The sequence below is a fragment of the Lolium perenne genome, chromosome 7, assembly GCF_019359855.2.
Source record: "Lolium perenne isolate Kyuss_39 chromosome 7, Kyuss_2.0, whole genome shotgun sequence".
Taxonomy (NCBI): Eukaryota; Viridiplantae; Streptophyta; class Magnoliopsida; order Poales; family Poaceae; genus Lolium; species Lolium perenne.
In genome coordinates, this window is record NC_067250.2 from 61,114,246 (window position 1) to 61,127,517 (window position 13,272).

Below are 13,272 nucleotides of genomic sequence, written 5' to 3' on the forward strand. Positions count from 1 at the left end.
AAGATCAATCATAATACGCATGCATTTAGCGCAATACATTAGGATCTTGGACACAAAATTTGAACTAAACATCATCCTTAGATGAAACCCTAAATAATTAAATCCATAAATTTTGCGATGAATAAAGCATAAGCACGTCGCCTGGTTGGGCCGGATCTAGCGGCCCAAACTAACGCTCCATGCCAACCGGTAGAAAGGCTGCGCCCAGGTTCATGTTCGGAGTCCTTCTGGTTCCCCGGGGGCCACTTGCGACGCGGTTCCCTGCTCTGTACTCCCACTGTACACGCCCCCAGGCGACCGTGGCGATGGTCGCCAGCCTCGGCCTCGACTTGCGGCCTCGTCTGACTGCTGCCGCGGAGGCGGAGCTCCCTGCGGTTCTTCAGCTTGCGCGCGGTGCCCTGCTCCAGGACGGGCCGGATCTGCGGCACATGGCCTCGCCGGCGTCTCCGCGCTTCTCCACCCGGCAGGCTTACCGCCTGCTCTCGCCGGTGCACCCGCCGGACCCCTCGTCCGGTATCTCCTGGAGCCTGCGCCTTCCCTCGAAGGTGAAGATGTTCGCCTACCTCGCCGACATCGACCGTTTGAGTTCTCGCGCCAACCTCTTTGCCAAGAGTTGTGCGCCTTCTGCTGTGTGTGCCGCCTGCCCTGCGGTGGAGACTGCCCGACACTTGTTCTTCGACTGCCCCGCCTTGGCCGGGATCTGGAGGCGACTGGATATCCCAATCCCTGCTGGGCGGTTCTCTATCTGGGACCTTCCTACCCCTGTCCCCCTTGAGCTTCACACCTGGCGGGCTGGCGTCGCGGTGATCCTTTGGAGCATCTGGAAAGCGCGCAATGATTTGGTGTTCAACTCCAGGAGCTCCTCCCCGACGATGGTTCTTCGGAGGGCTTGCGATGACCTCTCCCTTTGGAGGTGGCGGTATAGGGCCGCTGACCGTCCTTCGATAGACTTGCTTCGATCACACATCCTCTCCCGCCTATGGGACAGCTAGGATGGTCTTACCTCTCTCCCCCCTGTACTTTCCCTTGTGTACATACAGATTGGCTGCTTGGCCATTTTCGAGATATGAATAACAAACGGTGGGGAGTTTTCCCCCGTCACCCTCGAAAAAAAATGTTCGGAGTCCTGATCGATCAACAAGTTCGAGGTGCTCGTTTATACTAAAAAAAAGAGGTGTTCGTTTCGTATAGAACGAGATGTAGCAGACCTTGATGTGTATAAATCGCTGTTGCTCCGTACTTATTTCGCCGTTCTGCCGACTCATCGAAAATCCACACGGCGTGGACCTTAAGCAGCTCCCGCAAACGGCATGCACGGCCGGGAGGAGCGGACTGCGGACGGGAAGGAGCACGAAAAGCTGCTCCATCGGCAAGTCGGCATCGATCCCAAAGTCACGTCGCTACGATGTGCCGACGCACGAGCCCATAAGTCGGCCGGTGTGGCATAATCGATCAATCCAACAGCGCAGTAGTACATCATAGCTTTGCATCTACCTCTGAAGGTCAATAAGTCCATTCAAACGGGAGTGGTGATTTGGCTCCCGGGAGCATTTGCTCCCGGATTTTTTGAAAAATCAGAACAAATCAAAAATTTATCAAAACGTTCCGGGAAAAATCATGCATGTACCTGACCATGGTACGCACCACCGTGTAAAATGTCGCTACAAAATGTCATCGTATGCGCCCTGGGCAAAAATGACAAATTTCTGACATGAAATAAGATCCAAAAATTTGAATCTCAGATCTGGAAATTTGTTATTTTTGCCCAGGACGCATATGATGACATTTTGCAGCGACATTTCACAAGGTGGTGCGTGCCATGGTCAGGTACGTGCATGATTTTTTTCGGAATTTTTTGAAAAGTTTTGAAAAAACAAATTTGCTCCCCAAAAATCCGGGAGCAAATGCTACCGGGAGCCAAGACGAATTTCCGCATTCAAACTTTCTTCTATTTGGTTCTTGGATTATGCAGTTGGCATGGTTTCTACATCAGGCGATTACTTTGTATTAATTGCTTTTATAAGGTTTATTCCTTTCTTTTTTTGGCCTAGAAAGGTTGATACCTTTTGTGCTATTGAACTTCTAATTAATGACTTATTTATATATCATTGATTTTGACCTCTTTAAGTGTTGATTATAAAAAATTGCTCTGGATATTTACTCTGATTTTTTCACTATTGCCTGGAATAGTGCTTCATACATTTTCAGCGAAGTAATTTGTATCTTCAATGCGAGGTGAATTTACATAAGAAATTTGCTTTGTTCCATCAGTAAAGAAATTCATTTGAAGTACTGAAATACTTTACCACCTAAATATTATTTTAAAGAAACTAACATGTTGCAATGCACGGACAAATTTCCTATATTATATTATATCTATCTGTACTTACCTAATACACCCTCCGGTCGGATTTAATCGACACGGAGGGAGGGCTAGACGCGCATGTCATCAGCGGGTGAGCGCGTCGATTATTTGCGTCCAGATGTAGTAATAAAGAAAATAAGGTTTCTTGCCATCCGATATCTTATTCTGATTTTACACCTCAACTTTTTATCCTTCTCCGGCATGCGCCTCCTAGATCTCCGGGAGCTCAAGCCGTGGGGCCGCGCGTTAATCTAGATGAGGGCGAGGTGTGCATTGGCTCAACAAGAACAGAGCAGTGGTGTGGACGTTGTTAGCGTCCAGCAATGGCTTGAGGTCATCGGGGTGACGAGCTCTGGTCGGCAGGAGGCACTGGGGTTGAGGTCAAGCACTTGTAGGGACGGACCAGCAAATGACTTGAACGAATAAGTGGCACATATCACAATAGTGCATTTTTGTAGCAATGCACGAGTACAGGTACATCCACATGATCGCAGACGTGCGATGACATCAATGGATACTGCGGCATCGATGAGGACGAGAAGATGACAACAAGTAATAGGATCACGAATTAACCCGTAGCAACTCGCACGGGCATTTTTCCTAGTCTAAGTAAAGAAAGATCGAGCTAAATTTGCGTCAGGAAAAGCAAAACAAATAGCCAAACAAACCATAGTGCGCGTCCGGCCGGAAAGCTACGCTGCGGGAATCCCCTATTCTTCACCTTAAGCGGTGATCTGACCAGTTCCGCTTAAGAACCAGATGTCCCGGACTAAGATGGGCGCGGCCCATATTAGGTATGTGCGCTGCTAATACTCCCTCTATTTTGGTTTATAAGACATTTTTGTATTTTGAAGATTCACTCACTCAAGTCACTCTTGTGTGTATCTATTCTATTTTTAGTATGTAGATTTACTAATTTTAATATGTATCTAGTCAATTTTAAAAGTAGCTACAAAATCATATATTACTGCACGGAGGGAGTATTTACGTTGTTTCGTTCCTTTCCATGTTTCGTTCATTTCTTTGGACTGGTTCGGCTTTTATTTGAAACAATTGCTTTCTCTCAAGTGGAATCAACATAATTGCTTCACTGTATCTTCCTGAATTTGCTCAAGCACAGTGAACGTTTTGACCAACACATAGTCATTTTTTTCAGCTTATATTTCAAAAATGTTCATCAAACTTATTCAAAATCGAAAAAGGTGCAGATAAATGTTCAAATATGTTCAAATTTTATAATGTTTGGTTCGAATTTTTTTCAGATCGAAACATGTTCAAACTTAATAAAAGTTCAGATTTTAAAATGTTTAAAATTAAAAATTCAAATTTCAGAAATAAAATTTAAAAATCAAGATTTTAAAGAAGTTCTGATTTTCTCTTTTTTTATAAAATCAAATTTTCGATTTTTTCAATATCTGAAAACAATTTGCAAAATCTTATTTTTTTTGAAAACCTGAGAATTTTTGGGATCTGAACATTTTTTTTAAAAAACAAAGGACCAAAAGAAAACTAGTCAAAACAACAGGAAAAGTAAAACGGAAATACTTTTGTACACCCGGTGTTTCCGTCACCGTTAAGTAAAAAGGCAAAAAAGAAAACCAACATATCGAACAGGAATATCACAGGAAACGAACGAAGCAGCCACCACTCTGGAATAATGGGCCATGCCAACGTAGGCGCCCTGCGCCCGGAGCGGGCGGTGAATAGGATTCGCCGGCAAACCCTATACACCGACCAGGTCGGCGCGTACCGCACGCCGCACACCCCACGCGCGGTACGGGCCGGCCCAGTTAGGTGCGGGCTGCCTCTTTTTTCGATTTTTCTTTTCTTTTTTGTTTCTTTTTTTTTGTTTCTTTTTTTCCTGTTTTCTTTTTTCTGTTTTCTGTTTTCTGTTTTCGTTTTTCTTTTGTTTTTTCTGTTTCCTTTTTTAAAATTTTATTTTAGATTCGAAAAATAGAAATATTAAAAAAAAATGTTCAAATATAAAAAAACCGTTCAAAATCTGAAAACTGTTCAAATTTAAAAATCGTTCAAACATGAAAATTGTTCAAACATGAAAAATGTTTAAATTTATAAACGTTCAAATTTAAAAATCGTTCAAACTTAAAAATTGTTCAAACATTAAAAATGTTCAAATTTAAAACCCGTTCAAATTAAAAAACCGTTCAAACATGGAAAATGTTTAAAAAAAATTTAAAAATATTTTTTGAAAAATATTCAAAATATAAAATCGTTCAAATTTTAAAACTGTTGAATTTAAAAATGTTCATATTTTGAAAAAAAATCATAAAAAATATTAGATTTTGAAAAAGAAAAATAGTAATAACAAAAAAAAACAGAAAAAAGAGAAGAAGAAAAAAATCATACCTGAGCTGAATGGGCCGCGGCCCAAACTACCCGACCTGGTCGCTGGGGTGTGCGGCACCCCGCACGCGCTGACCAGGTCGGCGTATAGCAGTTCCCGGATTCGCCGGCTACGAGCGCCGAATAGGAGGACCCGAACTCGATGTAGAGAGGAGGTGAAGGCGGCAAAACCTATACACCGACCAGGTCGGTGGCTACTGGCCACCGCACACCCCCTGGTCGGGTATGGGTCAGGCCCATTTGTGACTGTTTAGCCTCGTTTTTTCTTTTTTTTCTTTTTATCTTTTCTGGTTTCTTTTTTCTGTTTTCTTTTCTTTTTTCTTTTTTCGGTTTTGTTTATATTTTTTTAGATTCGAAAATTTTGTCTTTTAAAAATTGTTCAAATTGAGAAAATGTTTAAATTCAAAAATATTCAAATTTGAAACCGTTCAAATTCAAAAATCGTTCAAATTTGAAAATTTCAAAATTGTTCATATTCAAAAAACGTTCAATTTTGAAAATTATTCGAGTTAAAAAATTATTCAAATTTCGAATTTTGCAAAATATTCATATCCAAAAAATGTTCAAATTTAAAAACTGTTTTGGTTTCAGAAAACTGTTCAAATTTTATGAAAAAAAAATTCTTGAAAAAAGTTTTTAAAAGTGTTAGATTTTAAAAACGAAAATATAAACAGAAAAGAAAAAACAGAAAAGAAGGAAGAAAAAGGAAAAAAACTCACCTGATGCAATGGGCCGCGGCCCACTAAATTACTGGATCGTGGGGGTTGTGCGGTGTCTTCCACCCACCGACCAGGTCGGTGGCGAGGAGCTCCCGGTGAAGGCGCCCAAGCCCAGGAAGGGAGCTGACGGGCCGACGTAAAGATCAGATGAGGCTCTTCGTTGCCTTATTAAGAACAAAAAAAAAGGTGTAGACAAATAGCCTCTGATCGATTCGTCTCCTCATTGATCGATCGATCGAGAGTTCGAGACGGAACGGAACCCTACTCTTTGAAACCAATGGCACTGCGAACCATGGCCGCGAAGCTGAAGATCAGGTGGCCGCTCGCCGCCTCCCGGCCGTCGGCTCCGGTTCGTTCTCCGGCGCCCTCATCGATATCTCCTGTCTCCTCCCACGTACCACCATATATCTTAGATTCTCTCTTATCTGATGCAATTGATAGATGGAATCACCATCCATGCTGCACAAGCTGATCTGCTCCACGATCTCTGAATTTCTTTCTCTAACGATCATCTACTGCATATTCGTGTAGGCCAAGACAACGACGACGACGACTAGCAGGAACCCTCGTGCCGGCCTCAGCAAAGAGGGTGAAGAACTTCTTCGGTACATTACTAACAATATACAAGATCGGCTCTCCATGTCTCATTGATACATGTTCATTGCACTTGCATAATGATCCTTATTAAGATTTGTTATCTCCTTCATTTTCTCTTGGATTAATTTTTAAAGCCAGACGGTGGAGGATTTTGTGAAGATAATGAGGAAGAACCAGAGGGATGAGGATTTGGCCTGTCTCGCTGGCGTGGGTCTTGCATGGCTCTCATTGTCATTTATGATCCATGGACTCTATTCTAGTATTGGAAGGGATCAATGACTAGAATATCTATCATCTATCCTGCATGTTTGACTAGCTAGCCATCACTCGTGTCCACAACCACTTACATGCGTGTTCCCAAATCCGGTCGACGGGTTTTGTGTTTGTGATAGACTGGTACATAAGTTTCTTCTCTGTGATACATTGATCTGAAGCTGTAGTTCTTATGTAACTCTCAGTTGAACTCCTGCATTAATAAGCTAAGACCTTAATTCATAATTTTGTATTGACCTTAATTATGTAAGTTTAACCAAGCCATTACACAAACGCATACAACTGATGTAGCCACAATACTGAATATATTAAGACTGTGTTGATGATGTCTAGCTCCCAATCAATAAACAATAATACTTGGCAAAGAAATAGATGTTGTTCAATTTTTTTTGTCAACAATAATCACAAGATCAGCAATTCATTCCAAAGATGAAATAAAATTGCAGGCGGAAAATTTACCAACAGTGAATTTGGCCTCTCCACATAAAATAATCATATCCATCACACAATTTAACAGTTAAATGGTTTGGAACAAAATAGCAAATATATCATAAGTCAATAAGAACCAATAAAGAGCAAGGCTTGCGCATTCGGCGAACCCTGGAAACACGGCAAAGAACCAATCATCCTAGTCAAACCTACTCTCTTATCCCTTTAGCATCGAAACACAAAAAAATTAATATAGAGTAGAAGATGGTTGCGATCACCCAAAGAAGTTATCCTCGTCAAGGTTGGCGTTTTCTTCTCCTTCATCGTTGCATTTCTTATCTTCTTCCCCATCCTCAATGTAACGACACCACCAGACATGGACCGCCTAGGGTAGAGACTTTCTTCTACAGCACCGAGTCCATGTTGGTGGTGTCCCTGTGCTAGGATCTTCCACACATGTATATGGAAAAAATCTTTGCACCATATACTACAAAGACTTATATACTCAATAAAAACTATCGTTTACCTGATAAAAAAGATACGTGACAAAATTTAAATTAAAGAGAGCATTTCACTCTCCTGATTGCGTTGTAATGTATTTGTTCGAGTCGCTGGTATATACTTTTCGAAGAGCTCTCAGCTCTATTGGCTGGCAAATCGATCATTTGACCTCAACTTTTGCACGTCTATCACATGCGCGAAAGTTTCAACCGGTCCGTACGGGTCTCGGGAGAAGGCGATCATAAGGCGGCTAGGAAAAACCCATCTAGGGTTCTGTCCCCTCGCCGGCGACGCCGTTGGTCCGCTCCGCCTCCAGTGGTCTTGGGTTCTTGGAGGTGTGGCGGACCACACCTTCTCCTGTTAGGTTGTTTTCAGTGTCTTTTTCGGAGTGGTGAGGCGGCGGCTACATCTAAGTCAGAATAAGGTTCTCCCACCCTTTTCTCTATCCGATGGTGTGTCTTGCATCGGCGGAGGGCGCGTAAGTTGCGCGCCCGACGAATTTCATGGGATCCGATTGGTTTTCATGTTCCTTAGTCAGTTTTAGGTCCATCTCTTCCGATCTACGGTTGTTATCTTTGGCGACGGTTGTTGCTCCGGTGCATTGGTCCTTTAAAACCTTAGCACGATGACTTCACGTTTGTTTACTACAACAAGCTCTACTACGACTAGTTTTGCTTGGCTCTGGTGATGGAGGGACAAGGATACCGGCGCGCCTTCGGCTCGTGTCTATAGTCGTCGCTAGGTGGTACAGAAACCTACTTATAAGTTTTATTACCTTTTGGTCTGTTTGTACTGCTATATATGATTATTCATAGATTGACGAAATTTTCGCAAAATAAAAACTTTGGCACGTATCAAAGCATTGATCGCCGCGAAAGTGGTTTGCCGCATGTGTGTGTGCCGTGAAGATGATCCCAAATGGCGAGGGTCCATGTCCGGTGGTGTCCCAGCGCTAGGATCCGTAGACAGGCACCGGCTGCCAGCAGAAACGGTCCAACCGATCGACGGCCTTTCAGATGTCCATATCGAACGGCCACCTGTATTTCTGCGTGAAAGATCTATGCCTCCAAGTGCCTAGCCTATACTTAATCAGTCAAAATTTGCACCATTTGCAGCCTATACTTAATCAGTCAAAATTTGCACCATTTGCAGCCTATACTTGTGGTAGTGCCCATACTGCGACAGCGACGACAGTTAATACTTCCGGCCGTGTCCACGTCGACCATGATCGAGTCAGCCTGAAATCACGTTCGGAGTGTAATCATTTGAGTCTTCACAATAAACGCACCGATCGAGGGGTACACGTATGATTGCGCATTGGCAATTTGGCAGACGATCGAGCTCGTCAACCTTCCTTTACGCATAGGTCAATTCCAATGGTCCACGTAAGTACTGTCGGTACCTACAAATGTCCACATATACCGGAGGAAATATTTTATATCCTTGATGTATAAATTAGATTCACCAACCAAACCATATGAATGATACCCCGATGTAAGTCTAGATTAGAACTATCTGGGAGAAAGAGAGGAGATGGGGATAACAGATTCAATTCTAATTTCTTTCCGATCCCTTTCGACGACCAACTCATCCTTTTTTTTAGGCGCGCGCTGAGCGTCCCCCGGGGGATCTAATTTCAGATCCCCCGGGTCGGTAGCCGTACGATCGAGCCTGTAACAGCCGTCGGATCGAGCGAACCGTTACCTTCTCCCGCTTTTGCTACCATGCATGCACTTGTAGCAAAAATTTCCCGTTTGTAGCAAACACAGAAATCCGCACGTCCTTCGGGCTAGGGAGAGGTTGGAGCTCCCGCGACGCCGCCGCGACGCCGCCGGCGGAGACGGCGCGCGACTGGCCGGCGACAAACAAAGCAGAGAAGGGCGCATCCATGGCGCACCTGCTGAGATCCGTCCTCTACCCAAACGGAGAACCTAGTCGTGCTGCACAGGTTGGATCGAGCTCCTCTTCAAATCCAGATCTCGGCCGTCGTTTTCCGACGGGATCCTCGAGCGGTGGCGCCGGAGTTCAGTCGGCGCAACCAAATCGAAGTACCTACAACAACCCTCCTGTGTATTTCACTCAAGACCCGGAGGTTGAAGAAGCTGCTCCATCGGTGAGTGTATTTCCGCGATTTTTTCGACTTTTATTGCTACTTTTGATTTGATTTCCTACTGCAATTATATGCTCCATCAGTGATTTGATTTGCAGCTCACTAAGGTTCTGCTACTTTTGATTTGATTTCCTACTACACTTTTATTGCTACATATACTACATATGGTTCTGCTACATGTGCCAACTGGGGTAGCTAACTGATTAAATTGATGTACTATGCAGTGTTATAGTTGGTACATCTGATAGTCTTGCTAGAAGATAATGCTAGTCTTGCTAGAAGATAGTGCTACATTTGATATTGCTACATCTGATAGTCTTGCTAGAAGACAGTGCTACATTTGATTTGATAGTGCTACATTTGATAATGATAGTGCTACATATGGTTCTGGTGCTGCTCCTGGATTGTTGATAGATTGTGCAGCAATTGCTAACAGCTACTGAAAAATATGGTGCTACACTTGCTACACATTGAATTAGAATTGCAAAATAAAAAATGTAGCAATATACAAACAAAAATTAAGTGTGCCATGATAAAAAACTTAGGCTACATTCTAGTATGCATGAATAATTTGATGCTACATGGTGTAGCAAAACTATTGTTAGCATAATACTGTGTTTCAGTTGACACTACATTTTAGACAAATTACTTGAACAAGTGAAGCTCAGGAATATGCATACATGCAGGTTTTTGTTGCTGACAGCATCTTGAGGGGTTTTGATCTGAACAATGCTGCACAGAAACAAGTTCTGCACGAGAAAGCGGTGCTGCTGGAAAATTTGTACCAGGACCTCACAAGGTGGGCAAGCTGGTTCTCACTGCAAGTGTAGCTCAGGATTATGATGAAGAGATATTGTCCCAGCCTATGGTACCATATGTTGGCCTGACTTTTGATGACATAGAAGAAGCAAAAGAGGTGTACAATAATTATGCATACAAACTAGGTTTTGGTACACACATTGGCAATACAAAGTACAGCACAGCGCGACATGCTCCAAAAGGTACAATTCTGAGCAGAGTTTTCGAATGTGTTCATGCTGGCAAACCTTTTGACGGAACAGCTAAAACTGCTAGAAGCAATTCAGAAGGTTTTGTAGCAACAGATATGAGCAGCTTCAGTGCGCAGAAATCAAAAGGGAAACAAGCCAAGGAGCAGATGGATGTAAAAGACACAAGGCAGCGGAACATAGTGCTGCGACATGACTGCAAAGCTCACATGGTAGTTGGCATGCGTGCAGGAGTTTGGACAGTCACAGTTTTCAACGCAGAGCACACACACCCAATGGTGTCAATGGTCGGGAGAAGACGGTTCTACCGATCACACCGGAAGGTCCCAGAGGAAGATTTCCAGTTGCTGCAAACACTTCACAACCAGAACATATCTACATCAAAAATAATGGGAGCCCTAGCAGATGTCCGTGGTGGTGATGTGAGAGGGCTGCCATATGTCAAGAGGGATGTATCAAACATCCGCACAATGCTGCGAGAAGCTGTGACGCTGCGAGATGTCAGCCTGACAGTTGAGTACTTTGAGAGGAGAAAAGCTGAAAACCCAAATTTCTTCTATGCCACACAACTTGATGAAAATAATGCAAATGAGCACTGTTCTGGGTCGACGGAAGGACTAGATCGCTGTACCATAAGTATAAGGACTGTGTGTTCTTTGACACAACGTTCTGCACAAACCGGTATAATATGCCGTTTGCTCCTATAGTGGGAATCAATAACCACACACAAACAATTGTGTTGGGTTGTGCTCTGCTACCAGATGAATCAATTGAAACATTCAGATGGGTTTTTGAGCGTTGGATGATGGCAATGGATAACATGGCACCGGAAAACATAATGACTGACCAAGATAAAGCAATGGCAACAGCGATTAGCAAGGTGTTCCCTAACGCAACTCATAGATGCTGCTTTTATCATGTTTTGAGTCTTGCTAGGAAAAAGCTTGGGCCAAACTTGAGAGAAGGAAATCCATTTGCAGATGCATTCTACTCATGCATATATGGAACAGATACTCCCGAAGAATTTGAGTTATGTTGGCAGCATATGCTGCAAGTCTATGGAATGAATGGCAACACACACTTGGAAAACATGTGGGGGAGCAGAAAGACATGGGCACCAGTGTATTTTAGGCACAACTTCTTTCCATTCACAAGTACCACAGGACGCTCTGAAGGACTGAACTCTTACTTCAAGACCTTGGTGCGACTGGGTGAATCGGTATTCAATTTTGTGCAACAGTATGAATTATGCCAGAACCTCATGCTTGATAGAGAAGACAACTCAGGTTTCATAATGGAAACTACAACAGCTCCACTTTGGGGAAGGTGAGACCATTGCAGCAAGTTTTCAAAAATTTGTATTGTAGCATGTTAGTGAAGATAGCAAATACTTGTAGCAATTTATATCTATTTGAGACCAATTGCAGCATCTTAGAAAAAATGTAGCAAGTTCTTAGTGTCCAGTAATTCACTGCAGTTTAAAAATACTATAGAAAATTGTTTAACATTTCCTAATTGTATTTGCTACAAACAAATTAATGCAGCTGGAGCATTGAAAAGCAAGCAGTGCTGTTCTACACAAGAGAAGTGTTTGACAGGTTCCAGAAGATGCTGCAAATGTCAACTGGATTTTATCCGCTTCGAACAGAGCTAGAAGAGTTGTGTTTTGATCTTGTCCCAAACCCCGGACTTGACGTCAGAACATACAGAGTACAAGTTGGGTTAGAGGAAGAAACATACACATGTGGCTGCAACCAATTTGAGATGTGTGGACTGATATGCCCTCATATCATAAGGGTGATAGTTCACATGAATGTACGAAGCATTCCAGAAAAGTACATGCTCCATCGCTGGTCAATGGCAGCAACAACACCTGTGCCTGATCCAGGATCAACTGGTGGCAAGTTTGGTGTTCCGGTGAACAACACTTTGAAGTACAACTCCCTTTGCAGAAAACTGAATAGTTTGGCAGCAGATTCCTGTATTGCTGATGACACATATGCAATAGTGTTAGACATGGTTGATGAGGCAAAGAAGGTTGTTGCTGCAATGCATAGAGCTAGAATAGCTGGGCAGCAAGGTCAGGGAGAAGAACATGGGGATGCTACAGATCCAAGATCATCAAATGTTCATCATGAACAGCAGCAACATGGTAGCAACCTAAACCAGCAGCAGCAAGAGCAGCCAGTAGCACACGAGACACCTTCAAACAGCAATCTTCGTAACCCAACCAGAGTAAAGCCCAAAGGTCGTCCAAAAGAGAAGGAGCAAAGAAGGAAGCCACTAGTTGAGCTAAGGGATGAAGCTAATAAGAAGAGAAAGAAAAAAGCTGAGGAGCCAAAGGTTATGAAAGAGCCAAAACCAAAAAGACAATATAGAAAGAAGAAATGCCCATTTTGCAATGAAGAAGGACACACCTTGAAGGAATGCGAGTATATGGTACTTGCAAAGCAATTTAAAGATGCAAAAGACTCTCAACCGGAGAAGACAGTATAGATGACATAATTGAGTATATGATACTTGAATTCAGGAAACTTGTAACTACTATTTTTCCTATACGTCAACATGAAAAAAGTTCAATTTCAGTTGTACAATAGTTCACATGTGTAGCAGATATATTTGTGATACAAAAGTAATAATGGAAGTTGTTAAGTTGATGAGTAGCAGATACATTTGTGATTTATTTATTATTGTGTTACAATTCATGGTAATGCTGATGAGTAGCAGATGATTGTGGCAATAGTAGCAAACTTTCAAAATTAATGTAGCAAAAATAAATAAAAGGTGTAGCAGATGGTTGTGGCAATAGTAGCATAAGTGGGCAATAAAAGTAGCATAGGGAGGTTATTAATGTAGCTAAATGAGAAGATGCAATGGATCATCCAGATTTAACTGAAAAATGGACAG

The 13,272-nt window shown here is 42.7% G+C and overlaps 1 protein-coding gene and 1 long non-coding RNA gene across 2 annotated transcripts; both read left to right on the forward strand.

Moving 5' to 3' along the window:
* Nucleotides 1-5,662: 5,662 nt before the first annotated feature.
* On the forward strand, nt 5,663-6,543 carry LOC139833397 (uncharacterized). The gene is made up of 3 exons (XR_011749073.1): nt 5,663-5,797; nt 5,980-6,053; nt 6,180-6,543. It is a non-coding gene; the product is annotated as an uncharacterized lncRNA (long non-coding RNA).
* A 3,680-nt stretch (nt 6,544-10,223) lies between these two features.
* LOC127315997 (protein FAR1-RELATED SEQUENCE 5-like) lies at nt 10,224-13,024 on the forward strand. Its single transcript, XM_071823907.1, has 3 exons — nt 10,224-10,992; nt 11,376-11,691; nt 11,910-13,024. Exons 1-3 carry the CDS (start codon nt 10,224-10,226, stop codon nt 12,859-12,861), a joined length of 2,037 nt encoding a protein of 678 aa, XP_071680008.1. The 3' UTR covers nt 12,862-13,024.
* Nucleotides 13,025-13,272: the final 248 nt, after the last annotated feature.